The 19,564-nt window shown below is 46.4% G+C and overlaps 1 protein-coding gene across 10 annotated transcripts in view; it reads left to right on the top strand.

Moving 5' to 3' along the window:
* LOC105480158 (diacylglycerol kinase gamma) overlaps nt 1-19,564 on the top strand; it is a 213,552-nt gene that overhangs the window by 158,997 nt on the left and 34,991 nt on the right. For 8 of the 10 annotated variants that reach the window (XM_071091410.1, XM_011738673.2, XM_011738670.2 and 5 more), the window contains one exon: nt 13,370-13,547. The exons of 1 other annotated variant lie outside the window; for it this stretch is intronic. In XM_071091410.1, the coding sequence (XP_070947511.1) occupies nt 13,370-13,547 (178 nt within the window). Of the gene's footprint in view, nt 1-8,428; nt 13,324-13,369; nt 13,548-19,564 lie in introns of those variants that run through there. One more of the 10 variants, XM_071091412.1, reaches the window with a different exon arrangement.

Genomic DNA, 19,564 nt, shown 5'->3' with positions numbered 1-19,564 from the left:
TTCCACAATTGGTATGAACATTAGAAATGATCACTTGACCAGCCTCAAGTCACTCCTTTTTCTTGGAAGCTACCAGGAAAAGGGGCCCACCTTGCTGCATTTGTAACACAAAGGGGAAGATGGCGGGCACTCAGGCCTTCTCCTAACTGCACGGTGAGTGAGAAGGCCTCCCACGCCCATCTCTAGGAAGCTATTGGTGGTATCTTTGATAGTAGCAGAGGGTCCGGGACAAGTGTGAACCAGGACAGGAAATGCCAACATTCTCCCACCTCTTTCCCACCCAACAGAGTTAAGACAGTGAGTGGGCAGAGCCCATGTGGCAGTGAGGGTGCCGGGTGGCTGTAGGGTGGAAATCACCCTGCAGGGCAGAAAGGATCTCCATTCTGAGCCCTCTCTTGTGGCTCCCTCAAAAAGCCCCATCCACTCCAGGTTGGCCTTAGCTTCCCAGACAGACAGCAAAGCCTATTAATCTACATCCAGAGCAAGAATCCCTTAACACACCAGTTAAAAAAAAAAAAAAAAAAAAAAAAAAAAAACACTTGGGGAGGGTGGAGCAGCGGATAGGAAACAGCTTTGCCTTCTGTCCAGCTCTGAAGCAACCCACCACTGTGAACTCTGAGAAACAGCAGTTTTGTTTTGGAAACTGGCACCCAGTGCCGGCTCACTCCTGGAAATGGATTTGGGCACCCCCACCCCCAGCTGCAATATTCTACTTCCAGTCTGCCTGCCAACACCCCCTTCCAGCTGCCCCTCTCAAAGGCACCATTGTGCCCGCCTGGCACGGCAACAGAGGAGGGCTAAAGAGGAAGAAAACATTTTCTGCCCATGGGATGTTCTTAAGCAGGTTGTGTGTACATGGCTTCAATGCCACATTCCTTGAGCCCACACAAACCCGCCAGAACTCCATCATCCCTGTCACAGATGCAGCCACTTTCCAGTCTAACTGGCCCACCTCGGCTCGCTGTCAGAGAACTCCCAGCACACAGCAGGGCGGACAAGGCTGGGTGGAAGTGGGGGTCAGGATGGCACTCTTTCAGCACAGCGCACACTAGTCTGCCAAAACAAAGCTGAACGTGGATATGGAATTTTGGAACTGGAAGGGGATTTAGTTCCACTTACCACTCCACAAAAGACTCATCCTAGCACATTCTGATAAGTGGGCACCCAGCCTCCTCCTGAATACTCCAAAGATAGGAAGCTCACTACTTTTCAAGAAGCCTGCTGCGCTACTGGACAGCTCTGATTTTCAGAAAGTTCTTCCTGATGTTGAACAAGGATTGTGTGTCCCATTCCTTATCATCTTCTTCCCTAGACAGCACTTAGCACAATACTTGGAGCAAAATAGGCGCACAGTAAGTGTTTACGGAGTACATGACTGAATTCACCATCCACTGGGCCCATTTTCACCCTCCAGGGGCACACACAGCATCCTCTGCACTCCTCCACGTGACTGCCTTTCATAGGGCTGGAGATGTATCTTCATGGTGTCTCCTCTTCATCTTCACTGAGCTAAACAGCCTCAGTTCCTTAGATGACTTGATTTACGGACCCATAAATATCCTGGACCACTCTTCTCTTGATATACTCAATTTTTTTCAGGGTCCGCCTTAAAATGAAAAATCAAATTCCTGTTCTATGATACTCTAAATGTGATCTCATAGGTAACAAAGCACAAGAGTAAGAGGCATCGGGTGCGTGCACTCTGTAAGTTGGGCTGACTGCTTGATCTCATCACTTGCATCTCATGCAGGAAACCTGCAGGTTCATGAGGACTATCATGAGCCTTGACAAATTTAGAAAGACATTCCTTCCTTAGTGTCACTGAGTCAATGTTTCCTCATCTGTAAAAATGGGAATACAAGGCCAGGCGCAGTGGCTCACGCCTATAATTCCAGCACTGTGGGAGGGTGAGGCAGGCAGATCGCCTGAGGTCGGGAGTTCAAGACCAGCCTGGCCAAAATGGTGAAACCCCATCCCTACTAAGAATACAAAAATTAGCCAGATGTGTGGTGTGCACCTGTAATCACAGCTACTCAGGAGGCTGAGGCAGGAGAATCACTTGAACCCAGGAGGTGGAGGTTGTGGTGAGGTGAGATCATGCTACTGTACTCCAGCCTATGCTACAGAGCAAGACTCTGTCTCAAAAAAAAAAGGAGGAATACAAATACTGACATTGTAGGGTTGTGAAGATTAGACATAAAATATATAAAGTGCTGGTTCATAATAGTTACTTAATAAATGATATATATTAATAATATATAACATATGTGTGGATTAATATCATTATCTAACTGCCCACAATAGACATCAGCTCCTAAAATGATATAAACCAGCACCTCTGAATGCAGAAGAAGCCACTGTTCTGTTAGAGTTGCTACAGACCAGGCCAGTTTGTGTATGTGGATAATACTGGATTGTCTTAAAAGCCGGGTGAGGTGGCTCACGCCTATAATCCCAGCACTTTGAGAGGCTGAGGCGGGTGGATCACAAGGTCAAGAGATTGAGATCATCCTGGCGAACATGATGAAACTCTGTCTCTACTTAAAAAAAATACAAAAATTAGCTGGGCATGGTGGCATGTGCCTGTAGTCCCAGCTACTCGGGAGGCTGAGGCAGGAGAATACCTTGAACCCAGGAGGCAGAGGTTGCACTGAGCTGAGATTGCGCCATTGCACTCCAGCCTGGGTGACAAGAGCAAAACTCTGTCTTAAAAAAAAAAAAATACTGGACTGTCTTTCCAATAATGTTGTCACCACTCATCAGCGCCACTCAATACATCACCTTTTCTTCCCTTCTGAGCCACGTAAGATTATTGACAATAAAAACATTCTCTCTAGTTTTTTTCTAGGGAAAACAGATATTGTTGTTTGCCCTGTTTTTCTTTCACTCCCAGTACATTTCTCTATTATGGCCATAGGCCCTGCAGACATGCAGATAACTACTTCCTTTTCTTCCCCATTGCCTCCAGCCAGTGGTGTGCTAGAGCAAGCTTGCTTGCTGGTGTATCTCTTCCCAACTTGCCTTTCGGTGATGTCATCATGGTCACTTGAACTTGGCCATAGTAGGAATATTTATACCACCATGGAACACAATAACAAAGGCTTTTTTTTCCTCCAGGGGAGTCTGCTGTTAAGCATTTAGCAGCACACCATTGCCTCTAGTATTGACCCACTGGAAGTACCTTGAGGACAGGGACTGTGTCCCATTTCTGCTCCATCCCTAGAGTCTAGCACAGAATAAGTAGGTTCTCATCATTCTTGATGGATCAGTGAGTACTCCTTTCTTCTGCCTGTTAATGTCTCTCTCATATAAAACATGCCTCATGTGCCCTACTCTTGTTGCCTATTCAAGTGTTCAGGTATGGATTTCCTTCAGCTATGATCAGAGGACTACTTGATGGAGACTTGGATTAACCCTCCATGTCTCTCCCTATCTGGAAATTTGGTCCACTTTTTTTGTTCACTATATTCATCCTGAGAGGTTGGGGGAACTCATCTGGAAGCAAAGAAACTGTATCACGTTTCTTCAAAGAACACCTGGGTTTCCATTTTAGGATTTTTGCACAAATTATTTCTTTCAACTCACAAATGGTTACATTGGACACCTGATATGGGTAAGACATGCCAGGTACTATGAAGAACACAGAGCTGTCAGATATGGTCCCCACCTTCCATGAGTTTGAAGTCTTTTGGGGACAGAATAATATGCAAAATGCATGGCAGAATATACATCCCTATAAGAGGAGAAAACAAGGCAGTGAAAATTCAGAGCAAAAGAAGATTCATTTCTAGCAAGAGCATTGGGGAGAACCTCATAGGGAGAAGGCTTTTGAGCTGCAAAAGTTTTTTAACAGGCATAAAAGAGCTGATGGACAATTTAGGCAGTGTGTACAGCAGAAAAAAAGGTAAGTAGTCCCCAACTTTGTGGCCTCTATGCAGAATTCAGGCTACTACAACTGACATTTACTAAGAGTCAGCTAACCCTCTCCCTCAGCTACTCTCCTGTGTCCAAACCAAAGGAGACCCTATGGCATCCAGCCTTCCTCATAGTCTGACTTACATTCCAACCTGCCAAGCTAATTCACAGAGAGAGCCTGCTCCCCTCCTGTGGTAGCAGAAATGCTCTCGCTGTAAATGAGCACCATTGCCTTGTTCTTACCTAGGTCCCACAGGACCCCCGGGGGCTGCACAGGTGCACAGGGTGGCTTATTGGTGCTTTCTCTTTCCCTATTGCCTGCCAGTGTCCTGTTCCCTTAAAAAAGAGGCACTGTGTGGGGTGGTGGGGGATTTCACTCAGGTCTAGGTCAGCTACCCTCTGCCTTTTGGTGTATCTAGGGCTCTGATATGGAGCCCAGGCATCAAGGGAGGCCACCATCACTTCCTGCCCATGCCCCTCTCAGCCCACCAGAACCCCTATTCAAGTGTGTCAGAATACTGCCCACCTCTTCCTCAGCCCTCTCTCTTCCTTCTGACTATAACTGAAGTACTATTTTCCCTGGACGTGGCCCAGCATTTACTACTTCCATCTTCAAAAGAATTACCCCCTGGCCAACTCTCTCACTCACTGAGAAAGGAAGGACTCTGGTATCATCCCCAGATCAATGTCCCAGCACTCTGTTCAGCATCTTCTCTTCCACTCCATCTACTTCCCATCCTAGGCATCCCAACTTCCTCTTCTCATTCATTCATCCAACAAGATGTATTGAGTATCTTCTCTGCCTCAAACATCCACAAAAAAACCTTTTCCTCAATCACCTTATCCTTTTAGATCCCATCTTCCCTCTCCAGCCCGTGTGCCACCAAACCACACAGACTCTGACTCTGTTCCCTCACTACCACCACCTGACTCATCCCAGAGTCCCTGGTTAAGCCCTTATCTCTCCCAGGAGAGAGCTGTGTCATCTGGGAAGGTCAACTTACAACTTTAGGCCTCACTGTTCTCATTTTGGTAATTAGGAATGGTCTCTAATGTCCCATTTTGCTTTCCCATTCTAAGACTCCATGCTTCAGCCCTCATCCAATAGCCAAAATTCCTCTTTATAAAGTCACTCATGGCTTCTTGGTTGTCAGTCCAAGCAATCACAGGTCTAATTCTGGATCAGCTCACTCTAATTAGCTAAGTAACACTGGGCCATTCCCTAAACGTCTTTAGCCTCAGTTTTCTCATCTATAAAGTGAAGTATTTGGACTGGGTGACTTTTCAAGCCCTTCAGGTCTTTGATTCCATGAGAGTACAGATGCAGAGAAGAGAAAAAGAGAGGCTAGGTGCGGTGGCTCACACCTGTAATCCCAACACTTTGGGAGGCCAAGGCGGGTGGATCACCCGTGGTCAGGAGTTCGAAACCAGCCTGACCAACAGGATGAAACCCTGTCTCTACTAAAAACACAAAAAATTATCTGGGTGTGGTTATGGGTGCCTCTAGTCCTAGCCACTTGGGAGGCTGAGGCAGAAGAATCACTTGAACTTGGGAGGTGGAGGTTACAGTGAGCCGAGATCGTACCACTGCACTCTAGCCTGGACAACAGAGTGAGACTCAGTCTTAAAAAAAAAAAAAGGAAAAGAAAAGAAAAAAGAGAGAAAGATCCTTTTAAAAGACTATACAGGAAATAATTTATGGAGAAAATAGCATCTGTAGAGATTTGGATGAAAAGTACAGGGAGGGTGCTAGGGTATCCTCAAGGGTATCCTACCATTAGGGGACTACAGTAATCGGTCTAGACAAGAACTGTATAATAGAAGGTGCAGGCTGACAACACCTGAATCCACTGATCAGTTTAAAAATCACAAAAAAGAGACAACCAAATTATGTGCTTGCTAATGAGATGCAATAGGAAATATACAGCCGCACTAATGAAGTAATCTTGCCAAAAAGCTAACCCTAAATCTAGTCAAGCCTCTAGATCTAAAAATACCAATTTAGTGAAAATACAAGGGATAGACTATGTTTCAAAGATACCCCAGAGATGCAGTTGGCAAAATCCAGAATCTGCACAGCACTACAGCCTTACTACTCAAAGTGTGGTCCACTGACCTGCAGCGTCAGCATCACCAAGGAGGGGGTCAGAAATGCAGTCTCGGGCCTCACCCAGACCTCCCGAATCAGAATCTGCATTTTAATAAGACCCTGGAGTGATCTGCATGCACATTAAAGTTTGAGAAGCACTACTCTAAGTACAAATGACCCATTTCTTCAATAAACAAAAGACAAGGATAAAAAAGAACAGGAGTCTATAGATCCAAAGAGACCTCACAGATATATATCAACAAATGCAATGTGAAGACTTTTCAGGCAAGCTAACAATTTTTTTAAAAAATGATACTATCAAGGAAATTTGAACAACTACTGGATCCTTTTTAAAGAATTTTTTAAAGAGTAACAATAGTATTGTAATTTTCTTTAAGTTATTAAAGACCCATAGTCAAGTATTTATGGATAAAATGATAGAATCTCTAGAATTTGCTATAAACTAGTTTGATCTGGAGGTGATAAAGTGAACTGGGGTAGAGTTAAAACAAGATTAGCTGCCAGTTGCTAGAGGTGCTAATTACCCAAACTGGGTTTTGGGGTACACAGGGGTTTATTATTCTCTATACTTTCCCTGTATGTTTGAAAATAACCATAATTTGTTGTTGTTGTTGTTGTTGTTGTTGTTGTTGTTTTTATATGGAGTCTCGCTCTGTCCCCTAGGCTGGAGTGCAGTGGTGCCATCTCAGCTCACTGCAACCTCCACCGCCTGGGTTCAAGCGATTCTCCTGCCTCAGCCTCCAGACTAGCTGAGATTACAGACGCCCCCCATCACACCCGGCTAATTTTTTGTATCTTTAGTAGAGACGGGGGTTTCGCCATGTTGGCCAGACTGGTCTTGAACTCCCTGACCTCAGGTAATCCAACCACCTCCCAAAGTGCTGCGATTACAGGCGTGAGCCACAGTGCCCGGCTTTTTTTTTTTTTTTTTTTTTTTTTTTTGAAAGACCAAGAAGGAGTCGTGGAAGATGGGAGGGACAATAACTCAGTGGCAGGGCATCCAAGAAAGAGAAAATTTCCAGCAGGAAGGGGACATATGCCTCCGGAGCTACCGAGTCCTGGCTTCCACCTCCGATCTGGCCTGGCGGAGGTCATTCCTGAGAGCAGACAAAGCCGAGTGGCAGGCCTATAAACAGAACCATCTGCCTCCAAACCAAATCTGTGGCACGGTGAATCGAGGTTAGAAGAAGGGGGAATTTCCTAGTTGCTAAAACTGAAACAGGTCATCAAATAAATTGTGGAATCTCCTTCCCTGAGGCCCTTCCGAAATAGGATCGACGGGGCTGGAGTGGAGGGGCCCCCACCCGCCGCCCTTTTGAGGTCGCGGCGCAGGACAGCAGGAGGGCGCGGAAACGCCGGCACCGGTTGGGAAGCTTCGGTGCTCCAGGTCCCTGTCGGTGAGGGCGGAGAAGTCGGCTGCCTCTGCCTAGAATTCTGTGACTGTAGGGATCGAGACGTCAAGGGCTGGGAGGCGGAGAGGAATACGGGTTCCCCGTGCGTTTCATTTGCACATAAATGCGCTCTGCCTCCTCACCCAGTCTCTGTTACCTGTGCACTGGCCTTCCACCAAACCAACCAATCACCCGTGGCTCAGGAAGAAACCAGAACTGGGGGGATTGTCCTCCCAAGGGGGACACAGTCGAACGTGACCGGCAGCCGCTGGTCTCCCGGGCCTGGGTTCAGACGGACTCCGGCCCTGCTTCCAAGCCCGACGTCGGGCACCTGGCCGCCAGCGCACCAGGGAGCACGATTTCAAGCGTGCGCACGTTCTCTGCTCTGGCCAGGAGCTGTTTCAGCGCCATTCCGGGCTATAAATCCGCGGTTCCGCCCAGCGCAGCCTGGGCTCGGAGGGCAGCCTGCTAGCCAGGTCCTGGGTTAGGGATGGCCCACGGTGCGCGAGGACCGCCACCCTACTTCGCGCCACGCCGGGGCCGCTCGGGCCGGAGCAGGGGGAGGGGGCCCGATGACGTCATGGAACAGTTGGAGGATTTAGCTCCGGAACCCGCCGGGGAGCGGTCCCCGGGGCCGGCGTTCCATTTAGGTCGACAGCGTCCCTTGCTCGGCTCCACTTTCCCAGACAGCACGGCTAGCTTCCACTTCCAGAGCGGGCCTGGGGTTCTGAAGGAAATCAGGGCACGATCGCGAGGCCAGGAACTCTGGAGAATGGGCACGCAGGCGTGCGCTTGCCAAAGCTCTTACCAGCCTGGGTCGGGCCAAGAGACCATCAAGATGCTTCCAGCAAAGCCTCAGGTGTGGGGAGTGAATTCAGGAAGATAAATTCCTCTTGGCACAGAGGTTGGGGAACCTGTAATAATAATGCAGACAGTTACAGAGTGCGACTGCTTTCCAGACACCATTCAGCCTCTTAAAGCAGATGTTATTCCCCCATCCTCCATTTTACAGATGACGAGTTAAACCTCAGAGGGGTAAGGAAACAACCTGGAATCACACCGCTGGCAAGTGACAGAGCCAAGATTTAAACCCATGTCTCTCTGCCTCCAAGCCCAGGCAAGCACATTCTTTCCAAGACACTATATTGGCTTTCACTTTCCAAGTAGGTGCATTCCAAGAGGAGAGGACATCAGCGTCCGGCAGACCCCAGGCTTCTCCCACCTCCTCTACTTGCCCTATCTACATGGGACCCACTGCGGTAATAGGGAAGGGGACAACCTAGAAAGCAGAGTGAGGATTGTCTGCTCTTCCAGGAAGCGGTAAACGTTTACCAAGGTAATAGCAAACACACTTAGCTGGCTATGGATAGAGATGAAGGGACAGAGTGCACTTAAAACTGTAGTACAGAAGAAAGGTGACTTTGTGGAATACTGTTTGTCAAGGACGGTGCTGGTGATGTACTTTTTTGAAAAACGAACCTGGTGTGGAGGCAAGATATAATAATATTAATATCCAACATTGATGTGCCAGGCATTGCTCTAAGCACTCAATAAGATAGAGCAGTAGTGGGAGATCTCAATTATTCAAACAGCTGGAAGTTTAATTTTGCTATAAACCTAGCATCAGCAAAAATCCCGATTTGCCTCACTGACTCATCTCCAGCATAGGATCTGGCATCTGCCTTCCTGGGTTTGCATCCTGGCTCTGCCATCTTGTAGAGTGGGAAGCTATGGAGCCTTGAGCAAGCATCTTAACCCCTAAGAGGCTCTGTCAGTTGGGGGTAGCAATGCTGCCTCCCTCATCATGTTCATGTAAAGATCCCAAGAGATGCTGTGGGTGAATCCCAGCACAGTGCCCTAGGAAGCTCTCAACTAGCATGAGTTGCTAATATTATTATTATTACTGCTTAGAAGGGAAAGGGATGTTTTGACCAACAATGAATAAATTGAGATGATGTAGAAGCAACTACAACCAAGACGGGGAAAGTGGCCACTTCATCTAGAGGGTGACAAGAATAAAAGAAAGTGTGGGCCAGGCGCGGTGGCTCACGCCTGTAATCCCAATACGTCGGGAGGCCGAGGCGGGTGGATCACCTGAGGTCAGGAGTTCAAGACCAGGCTGGCCAATATGGTGAAACCCCGTCTCAACTAAAAATACAAAAAAAATTAGCTGGGCATGGTGGCAGGTGCCTGTAATCCCAGCTACTTCAGAAGGCCAAGGCAGGAAAATCACTTGAACCCAGGAGGTGGAGGTTGCAGTGAGCCAAGATCACGCTACCACACTTCAGCCTGGGCAACAAGAGCAGAACTCTGTCTGAAAAAAAAAAAAAGAAAGTGTGATCCAATGGGACTCCAGCCTAAATCCCTAATTAGGAATATGTGTATGAAGGATAGGAGGGTAGAAGACATTCCAGAATAAGTTTCTAAGAAGTCATGAATCACATTGAAAAGAAAAGAAAAAGGAGTTGGTTTTTGTTTTTCAATCAATGTGACAGCAACAGAGAGAGCTGGTTGAGCCCATGCTTTCAGGGAACTGTGCGAATACACACAAAGGCAGAGCCTGGGCATGCAACCAGGTAGGAATACACAAAAGCAACTCAGAGCTATGAGCCTGGCTTCAGGCTAACTGAAGGCCAAGCTGAATGCTAGACAACATTTGAAGCAAAAAAGAACATAGAAAGCATAGCTCAACAGGACTTTGCCATTCTGGAAGAGTTTTCATCTTTTCCAAAGAGAGTGGCCTTAAACTAAAAGTGGAAGAAGAGATGCCAAAGGTGGATACTAGAGCCCAAGGTAGATCAGCGGAGAACTAACTGGCTTTGAAAAACACACACACATTTGAATCCAAGTTGCCGGACAAGCCTGTAGATATCATTCAGGGGCCGCTTTGACAAATCCAGAAAACAGAGTAGGTTCTAGCCAATAAGAGGCAGACAAATATGGCTTCAGTGTTCAAAAAATAAGAATAGGGTACATTCTGGAAACCACAGACTGATACACTTTATTCTGATCCCTGGCAAGATTCTAGAGTAGATTATCAACCAAGTATTTAGGCTTTGCACAGAGATATTGGTGACTTAATTGAGTTCTCTTATTCCTTTTCTGATAGAGGTTGCAGGGTGGTCATTTAGGAAACGCTGTTTGATCTCGGCACAGTGTTTTATGTTTTCGTGGAAAGAACACAGGATTGAGGTCTGGAGACCTGGATACGTATCTAGTTCTACCATTAATAAGTTAGATGACCACAGGGAAGTTTCTTAACCTCACTGGGGCTATTTTTATGAAAGATGAGAGGCACCTTCCCTTATGTGCCTCTCATCTCTGAATTCCATCAGTCTGTCTTATAATAAAAAGTAGCTGGGTGACAGTCCAGTCCAGAAGATGCAGCTCCGATAGGGCATCCATACCCCTAGGGATGTTAACGCATAATGTTTGGTGTTAAACTGACCAAGGAGAGGGCTCGATCACTGTTTTTTCCTTTTATGCACACATATTAATGACTTAATCCCCAAATGATGGGAACGCTATGACAGAAGGTCACAGAATGAAGATTGGAAGTAAACTGGGTAGACTAGAGGAAATTTGGGCTGAAAGCCAGATGCAATTAATTAACATAAATGTAAAGTTTTATGTCTATGTTATTTTTTTAAATCTACACAGGTTCAGAATGGCAAAGAATTGGATGAAAAATAGGATCATGAGATGGTCTGGGCAACAAAGATGACCACCATTTAAGCTGAAGTGATGTTGTCATCTAGTCGCTAACAAAAGGGCCAGTGCAACCTTGATCATATTGAATAATAAGGATAAGGATAAGGATAATGGATAACGTGCTGAACTCTTACATGAGCTTTGCACGTCATCTCATTTCTGGGGCAGGATAGTATCATACAATTTCAGCCACAAGAAGTACTGGTGTGGTAGCCACCTGCCCCCATCAAATCCCATCATTGGTGTTGTTTTCAATGCTAGGGACCTTGCCAAATAGCAGGGTAACAAACTACAGTGTGTGCAAAACAGGGCAGCCAGGATGGGAAAAGATCTGAAAACCAAGTCCCATGGGAGAAGATGAAGAGAGTTGACAGTCCAGAAGTGGCACAACCTGGTAGTGTGAGAGGGAGGAGAAATAAAAGACTTGGGCTCTGAGTGCCTGCCCTTAAATCCGTGTACTTCCACTTGTAAGTTGTGAACTTTGGGCAAGTTATTTAACCTCCTCTGTGCCTCAGTTTCCCCAGTGTAGAAAGAGGATAGTCATAGTAACTAACTTATAGGATTATTACGAAGATAATCAATGAGATGTGTATAAAATTGTGTGTGGTAGATGGCAGTGCTTAATACATGTGCACAATGGTGATCATCATCATCGTCGTCATCATCATCATCATCATCTGTCTTGGGGGTGGCCCATGGAGGAGGAAGGAAGGTCGGTCTGTATGAGTTCAGAAGAGAGAACAGGACCAACCGGTGGAAACAAGAGTGAGAGAGAATCCAGATCAACATAAAGAGACCTCTCAAATTATCAGAACTTCTCAGTGAAAAAATGAGTTCCCAGTTACCAGAGATGCTCAGTGTATTCCATCTTGTAGTTGGGGAAACAAGATAACATAATGTAAGACCTGCAAAGAAATCAGGAGATGAGTCACTATGAATGGCAACAAGCCTTCGAGTCCTCCTCTGATGGCAACAATACCTTTCTAGTCCTCCTCTGTTGATAAGTCTCTGGAAGTTTGGGTTTGTACGTAACCTCAGAGATAGTGGGTTTTTACTGTATGCATTTGATTTTTTCTTTCTCACAATAAACAAGATAAAAACCATGTACTTTGTAGTCAAAGCCCCCAACTTTGAACCCCTGCTCTGTTATTTATTAGCTGTGCAATCTTGGATAACTTAGCTCAACTCTCTGGGTCCAGTGTTTGCTTCTGTAAGTGAAATAAACTACCTACTATTCTGAGGAACAAGGATCAGAGCTGATATTTCTTGCTGTGTTGGTAAGCACGATGCCAAAGTGGGCTGACTTTATAGACATGCGAGATGAAAATTCAAGCCTTCTGACTTTTCATACCTGGTGGGGATTGCAAGTTGTGGAGATTGGATAAAGAAACTCTGCTCCTTCAGCAAACACGTATGCCAAAATTGCACTTATGATACAGATACAGGAGACAGGCAGATTCTGAAAGCCTTCCAAAGCTTAAAGTCTTGTGCTTCTCACAGAGAGATAAAATAGGAGGGGGTAAAACAAAAAGTTTCTGACCAGGCGTGGTGGCTCACTCCTGTAACCCCAGCACTTTGGTAGGCCGAGGCAGGCAGATCATGAGGTCAGGAGTTTGAGACCAGCCTGGCCAACATAGTGAAACCCCGTCTCTACTAAAAATACAAAAACTAGCCAGGCGTGGTGGTGGGTGCCTGTAATCACAGCTACTTGGGAGGCTGAGGCAGGAGAATCACTTGAAACCAGAAGGTGGAGGTTCCAGTGAGCCGAGATTGTGTCACTGCACTCCAGCCAGGGCGACAGAGCGAGACTCAATCTAAAAAAAAAAAAAAAAAAATTCTGTCATTTGTTAGGTTCTGAATTCAGTTCCACTAAATCTTCTAATGGTTAGGAAGGGGCAAGATTGATGATAATGAGATTAGACTGGAGAACAGTTTGACAATTGACTTGAGAAGCAGCCCTAAAGCACTTCTAGACCTAAAGATGACCCCTGGAGCCTTGTGCTGTCTTCCCCAGAGCTGACCAGGACTGGATCTCTCGTCTCACCGCAGTGGTCAAAGCATTAAGTCTGAGCGACTTTACCCATGACTTCTCCTCTTACAGTGGCAGGGTGGTGGCTGAGGACCTGTCACATCCTTTAAGAGAGTACCCACCACACACACACACACACACACACACACAGAGCACCTTGGGTTGTGACACGCTGAGGACACTAACAGATGGCCTTTTCTCTCTGTCCTCCAGTGTGATGGGGTTGGGGTGGACCTGAGCAACATCTTCCTGGAAGGCATTGCCATTCTCAACATTCCCAGCATGTACGGAGGCACCAATCTCTGGGGAGAAAACAAGAAGAACCGGGCCATGATCCGGGAAAGCAGGAAGGGTGTCACTGACCCCAAAGAACTGAAATTCTGCGTTCAAGGTAAGCCAGGAATGAGGATAATTGCTTCAGGTCAATGCCCAGTGGTAGGAGCCCTCAGGTGGGTGTCAACGGGCTTCATAAGGCCCCACAGCCCAGCAAGGACTCTGTGCTCTGCGCATGTGCTGACTCGTCATCCGATGTTGCAAAGTTTACAACTTAATCCAGAAGACAAAAATTCACAATAAGGGTGTCTTCAATGACAGTCAGTTGTCAAACTGTGGGGCTCCATGAGGTTCAGAGTCAACTGCTACCTCTGTCAAGGTTACCAGTTCTCCAATAGCTAAATCCAATCGTCAGTTCCTAACCCTCATCTTGCCACAGCTGTCAGTGGCATGTGACCCAGCTGATCACTCCCTCTTCCTGGAAACGCTTGGTCCACTTGGCTTCTAGGACTTGACTTGCTCATGGTTTTCCTCCTCCCTCCCTTCTCCTCCCTCACTCCTTCTCGGTCTCATTTCTCTCTGACCTCTTGATACTGGAGGGTCCCCAGGCAGGGTCCTTGACCCTCTTCTCTTCACTGCCTGTGCTTAATCCCTTGATCACCTCATCCAGTCATAAGACTTTATTTAAATACCATGTGTATACTCAATGATGCCTCCAGCCTGTCTCGAGTTTTCCCTGAGCTCCAGGCTCCTGTGTCCAGCAGCCTGTGCCGTACTTCCCTTGTGTGTTTAGCAGACACCTCAAACTTGGTATGTCCAATGCAGAGCTCTGCTGTCCCTCCCCCAAACCTTCTCCACCCACAGTCTTCTTCCTCTCAGTTGGTAACTCCAGCCTTCCCATCGCTAGAGCCAAATGCTTGGCATCATCCTTGACTCCCCTTTTTATCTCACATCTCATAGCCAGTCCATCAGAAAATCCGTTAACTCTACTTTTAAAAAACATCCAGGATTCAACCATGTCTCACCACCTGTATTCCTGCCATCTTGATCTGAGCCGCCAACCTCTGTCCCCTGAATTACTGCAAAGCTTCCTCACTGGGTTCCTTGCTTCTATCCCACTGCCGTAGGTAACCTGTTCTCACCACCACATCAGAGCAGTCAGGTTATGACACTCCTCTTCTCAAAATTCTGCAGTGGCTTGGAGAAAAAGCCAAAGATCACGTGGCCTAGAGGGTCCCGTATGTTTTGGCTTCCCATTACCTCCCAGACCTCCTCTTCTGCCACTCTCTCCATTGCTCACTCTGCCTCCGCCACTCTGGCTCCTCTAACACAGCAGGCTGCTCCCATGAACCAACTATTCTTTCTGTCTGGAACAACTGGGTAGTATGCTTTAGAGGCCACCAGCTGGGCCTTCCACTTTTAACTCACCAGAATACAGAACACAGCTTTCTGAGAATGTCCTTAAAACCACCTCTACCCCAGCCTCAAAAGTAGCCATTTTCCACCAGTGATCTAAATGGAGAGATTCAATCAAAGCTCCTGGCAGCTGATTCCCCTGTGGGCTCACGGGTCCTCACAGGTCCTCAATGGACATGTGGGATGGAAGAGAAAGGCAGGTGTAAGAGCACTGGCAGAGACACCATACCAGCAGGAAGAGGACCAAATTCTAGTCCAAGTCCTGCTACTAACCTATTTTTGGCACCTCAGTTTTCTTTACTGTAAAAGGAGTATCTTGTATCAAAGTTTTGATAGGTGGATGGATGGGGTTGAACCAGATCCTTGGTTCTTAAACCAGCTGCTTGTTGAAAATGAAGATTTGTGTACCCCAGCCCAGATTTACCTAATCAATCTCTGGGCTGGTTCCTGGGAATCTCAATTTCGATGAGCTCCCCAGATGACTCTGATGGGCTGCCAGGTTGGAGCACCATTGCTACAGGCAAATGCCCGCAGTCTTTCCCGTGCCTGGCATTCCATGGCTCTGTGTCTGTGTGCTTTGATGTCCCCAGCTGTTAGTACTAAGGTGGGATGTGATCCTACCACTAGAAGAAAACAAAACTCCCCTGACATCGATGCGGGGGTTGGGGAGGTTATTCTCTTGTTTCACACCCATCTACTTGACAATCAGATTGTTATATTCCAGGCCAGGTCATCAGGAAACATCATCTCCACACCTCTGTCCTTTAAGAGAGGATTCAGGAATTGTTGACCTCTTTTTTTTTTTTTTTTTTTGAGACAGAGTCTCACTCGGTCACCCAGGCTAGAGTGCGGTGGCACATGATGGCTCACTGTAACCTCCTCCTTCCAGGTTCAAGCAATTCTCATGCCTCAGCCTCCTGAGTAGCTGGGATTACAGGTGTGCACCATCATGCCCGGATACTTTTTCTCTATTTGTAATAGAGATGGGGTTTCTCCATGTTGACGAGGCTGATCTCAAACTCCTGCCCTCAGGTGATCCACCCGCCTCAGCCTCCCAAAGTGCTGGGATTACAGGTGTGACCTACCGTGCCCAGCTTCTGTTGACCTCTAAAGTCTCCTTTATTTCACACAGTAAACTTTTCCGTGTGTAAAGCTGAATAATGTGTTCCTTCTTCCTCTCTTGACAGGGGAAGTTATGGGTGCTAACGGAGGGTGGAGGAAGCATTGAAGGTTGTATCAAGTTCCTGCAAATTTTCCTACCCTGGTGCTCCTATCTCAGCCCCCACTCTGGTATCTAGCTCCCTCAGAGCAGAGAAGGGAATGAGCAGAGCCGAATCCCCACCACCACCCTCCCGCCTCCCCACTTCCACTCTCCACCACCCTGCGGCTGGGGGAAGCTCTTGATGAAATCATGTGCTGATCAAGGACAACCTTTATCTTCCCCTTACATGTCTGACCTTATATCTTCCCCTTCTTCAAGCAAGACCAAAGTGTCTGCTGATTGCTTTTGACTATCATGTACAGGAACTCTCTTCCCCAAATCCCCCTTTCTCACCCCTACAATGTGCTTTCAGAGCTAGAAGTGAAACCACTTCCTGTTCTTTAGATGAGCACATCAGCTGATCAGAGTGGGGCACTGACTTCTGGGCTTTGCAGAGATACCAGCACTGAGCTTTCTTCTTGAAAGGGCTATGATCTCATGTAAGTTGAGTTGTTAATGGGAAAAGCTAAAGAGGCAATGTATTTTAGTGAAAAAGCATTAGCCTGGGAGTCAGAAGACTGGAGTTCCAGTCCAGACTCTGCCTATTGCTAGTGTGTGACTTGAGGCAGGTCCTTTCCCCTTCTTGAGTCTCAGTTTTCTGAATCTGTAAAATAAGCAAGTCTGATAATTATATTTTAAGATTCCTTACAGTTCTGCAAAATTAAGGCATAGTCAGATTTTGGTCTATGTGAACTCTTTCTTAGACAGAATTGTATTCAAATTTCTCCCTTCTCTCAGTGTATTTTGTCCTGAGATTTGTAGGCTAATGGCTGAGGAGGCAGGGTGCTCTCTCTGCAGCCTCCTCATGTATTGTGATTCTTAACTCCTTGGCAGTTTCGCTGGGGTTGGAGGAGAGGGAGAGGTCAGGAGAGCACAGTAGGAGGGAATTAGTTTATCATAGGAAGTGGAAGAGGAAATGATGATGGGAGGGGTTACTGTAAAATCTCTCTCATCAGGCCGGGCGCAGTGTCTCACACCTGTAATCCCAGCACTTTGGGAGGCCAAGGCAGGCGAATCACTTGAGGTCAGGGGTTTGAGACCAGCCTGGCCAAAATGGTGAAACCCCATCTCTACTAAAACTACAAAAATTAGCCAGGCATGGTAGCACATGCCTGTAATCCCAGCTACTAGGGAGGCTGAGGCAGGAGAATTGCTTGAACCCAGTGGATGGAGGTTGCAGTGAACTGAGATCACACCACTGCACTCTATCAAAGATTAGTCTTTCTCCTGGGAAAAGCAATCCGAGTAAGAAGGTCATTCAAGATTAGCATGGAATGGGTTCTATAGAAACATTGGCTGATAAGAAAGCAACAAGGGATATTGGGAAAAGCCCCATGCTTACAGTTAGATAATCTGGGTTTAAATTTCGCCTTTATGCTTCTAGTTTTATAGATCTTGGAAATTACCCAACCACCCTGAGTCTCAGCTTCCTCATCTGTAAAACTGGCATAATAATACATGGCTTATTAGGAAGATGATGGATGTGAAAGTGCCTGGAACATAGTATAATAAGCTCAAACTTAAAAAAAAAAGTCCCTATGCCTTTAATTCTATTTTGTGTTGGAGAATGCCAGTTGATTCACATTTGAAGTTCTTGTCCTAAGCATTACTATCCACCTGCACTACCACTAAGAGCAGAGCTCGGCCAGGCACGGTGGCTCACGCCTGTAATCCCAACACATTGGGAGGCCGAGGCAGGTGGATCACCTGAGGTCAGGAGTTCGAGACCAGACTGACCAACATGGAGAAACCACTTCTCTACTAAAAATACAAAATTAGCTGGGCGTGGTGGTGCATGCCTGTAATCCCAGCTACTCGGGAGGCTGAGGCAGGATAATCGCTTAAACCCGGAAGGCAGAGGTTGCAGTGAGCCGAGATCGCACCATTGCACTCCAGCCTGGGCAACAAGAATGAAACTTCATCTCAAAAAAAAAAAAAAGAAAGAGTAGAGTTCCTGCCAAACTCCAGCCCAGCCTTTGTAGTAGCACATTAAACTTATATTACCAATTGTACCTACTATCTCCTTTCCTAGACCTTCCAGATTCCAAGGATGGAGGCTGGGTGTTATTAATCTTTGTATCCCCAGTGCCTGGCCTCAAGTAGTTGCCCTACCCCCTCCAAAAAAGGCTTTTAGCTACATGAGAAGCATATGGAATTTGCTATTTTTTAGTTTTTGTAACAACAATAAGAATAGTGAGAAACAGTCTCTTGTATTTCTATTTCATTTTGGCTTGAAAATAATTTTGCATGTATTCACTTAGTGTAATCCTAACCAGAAACCCATGAGCAAGGATATATCCAGCCTCCTCCATATTCCTATTTCATAGTTGGGGAAAATCAAAGGCCCAGAGAAAGGGTAGGATTTATACAATTTACATCCAGTGGTGGCATCAGAACCAAGATTCAAGCCCATGACTCCTAGCCTAGCCCAAGCGGCTAGTGTTTAGAAAATGTGTTAGGGAGCCTACTGTGTGTCTTGCATAAGCCCCGCACTCAGGAAATAGTAAGTATTTAATCCCAGTCTGAGGAGAGGCTCCACAACTATTTGTTGAAATTCTGCTCCCTCTGCAAGGCCTACCTAATGACCATCTCCCTGCTGGAAGCGAGCCCAGCCTGTGAATTCCCTGAGCACTTAATTTTGCCTTCTATCTCGTCAGTACACTAATCGGAAGTTGGCCTGTGTCGGGGGCATGTGTGTTCTCATCATATGTTTTCCCTGCCACTACCTGGAAAATGAGGATCTTGTGTTTTTTATCTTTGTGTCCCCTTCAAAGCCTTCTACCCTGCCTGATGCACATGTGTTCTACAGAAACATTTGTTGGAAGAGGGCAGAGAGGGTAAGGAATCTTGCCTTCGGTTTGCCAGTGGGCAGTAGATTCTGGAGCAGGACAGGAACAGGCACTTAGTGGAAAAGTCTTAAGAAAAAAAAAATCTTAGAGTTACATGTGAGTATTTTTGAGGCTGAGAATTCAGTTTCATGGAGCTATTATAAACTCATTTGATAAGTAAGATGTGCTGGCCATCTTTAAATAGGTAATTCAAATATAGCTTAGAGGACTTGCAAGTGAGAGAGGGTAGAGTAGGTACTCACCATTGAACTAGAATTCAGAAGACCCAGAGCTTCTCACCACCAGCCATGGATTCGATGAGCCGCTGGACATCTCCAGCCTCCATTTCAATGCTTACAAGATGGAAACAAGTATGGTCTCCCTCCCTCAGCCTTGTTTTGAGGGTTAAAAGAGATCATCCATGTAGGAACTCAGCAGAGTGCCTGGAACTTGGTGAGCACTTGGTCAGCAGTAATCAGAATTATTGTTAGGTGTGGGGGAAGGTATTTAGAATATTATAAGAAAGGGGCCAAATTTAGAATTTCACTCTCTTGACTACGGCTTCAGGATTTGATCTATAGATTTTAAATTGCCTGTGGCTCTAACCACCTGTAATTCTAGGGTTGTGTA

This window comes from Macaca nemestrina, chromosome 2, assembly GCF_043159975.1.
Source record: "Macaca nemestrina isolate mMacNem1 chromosome 2, mMacNem.hap1, whole genome shotgun sequence".
Taxonomy (NCBI): domain Eukaryota; kingdom Metazoa; phylum Chordata; class Mammalia; order Primates; family Cercopithecidae; genus Macaca; species Macaca nemestrina.
The sequence above is the reverse complement of the archived record's forward strand: the minus strand, read 5'-3'. Positions and strand labels throughout refer to the sequence as shown.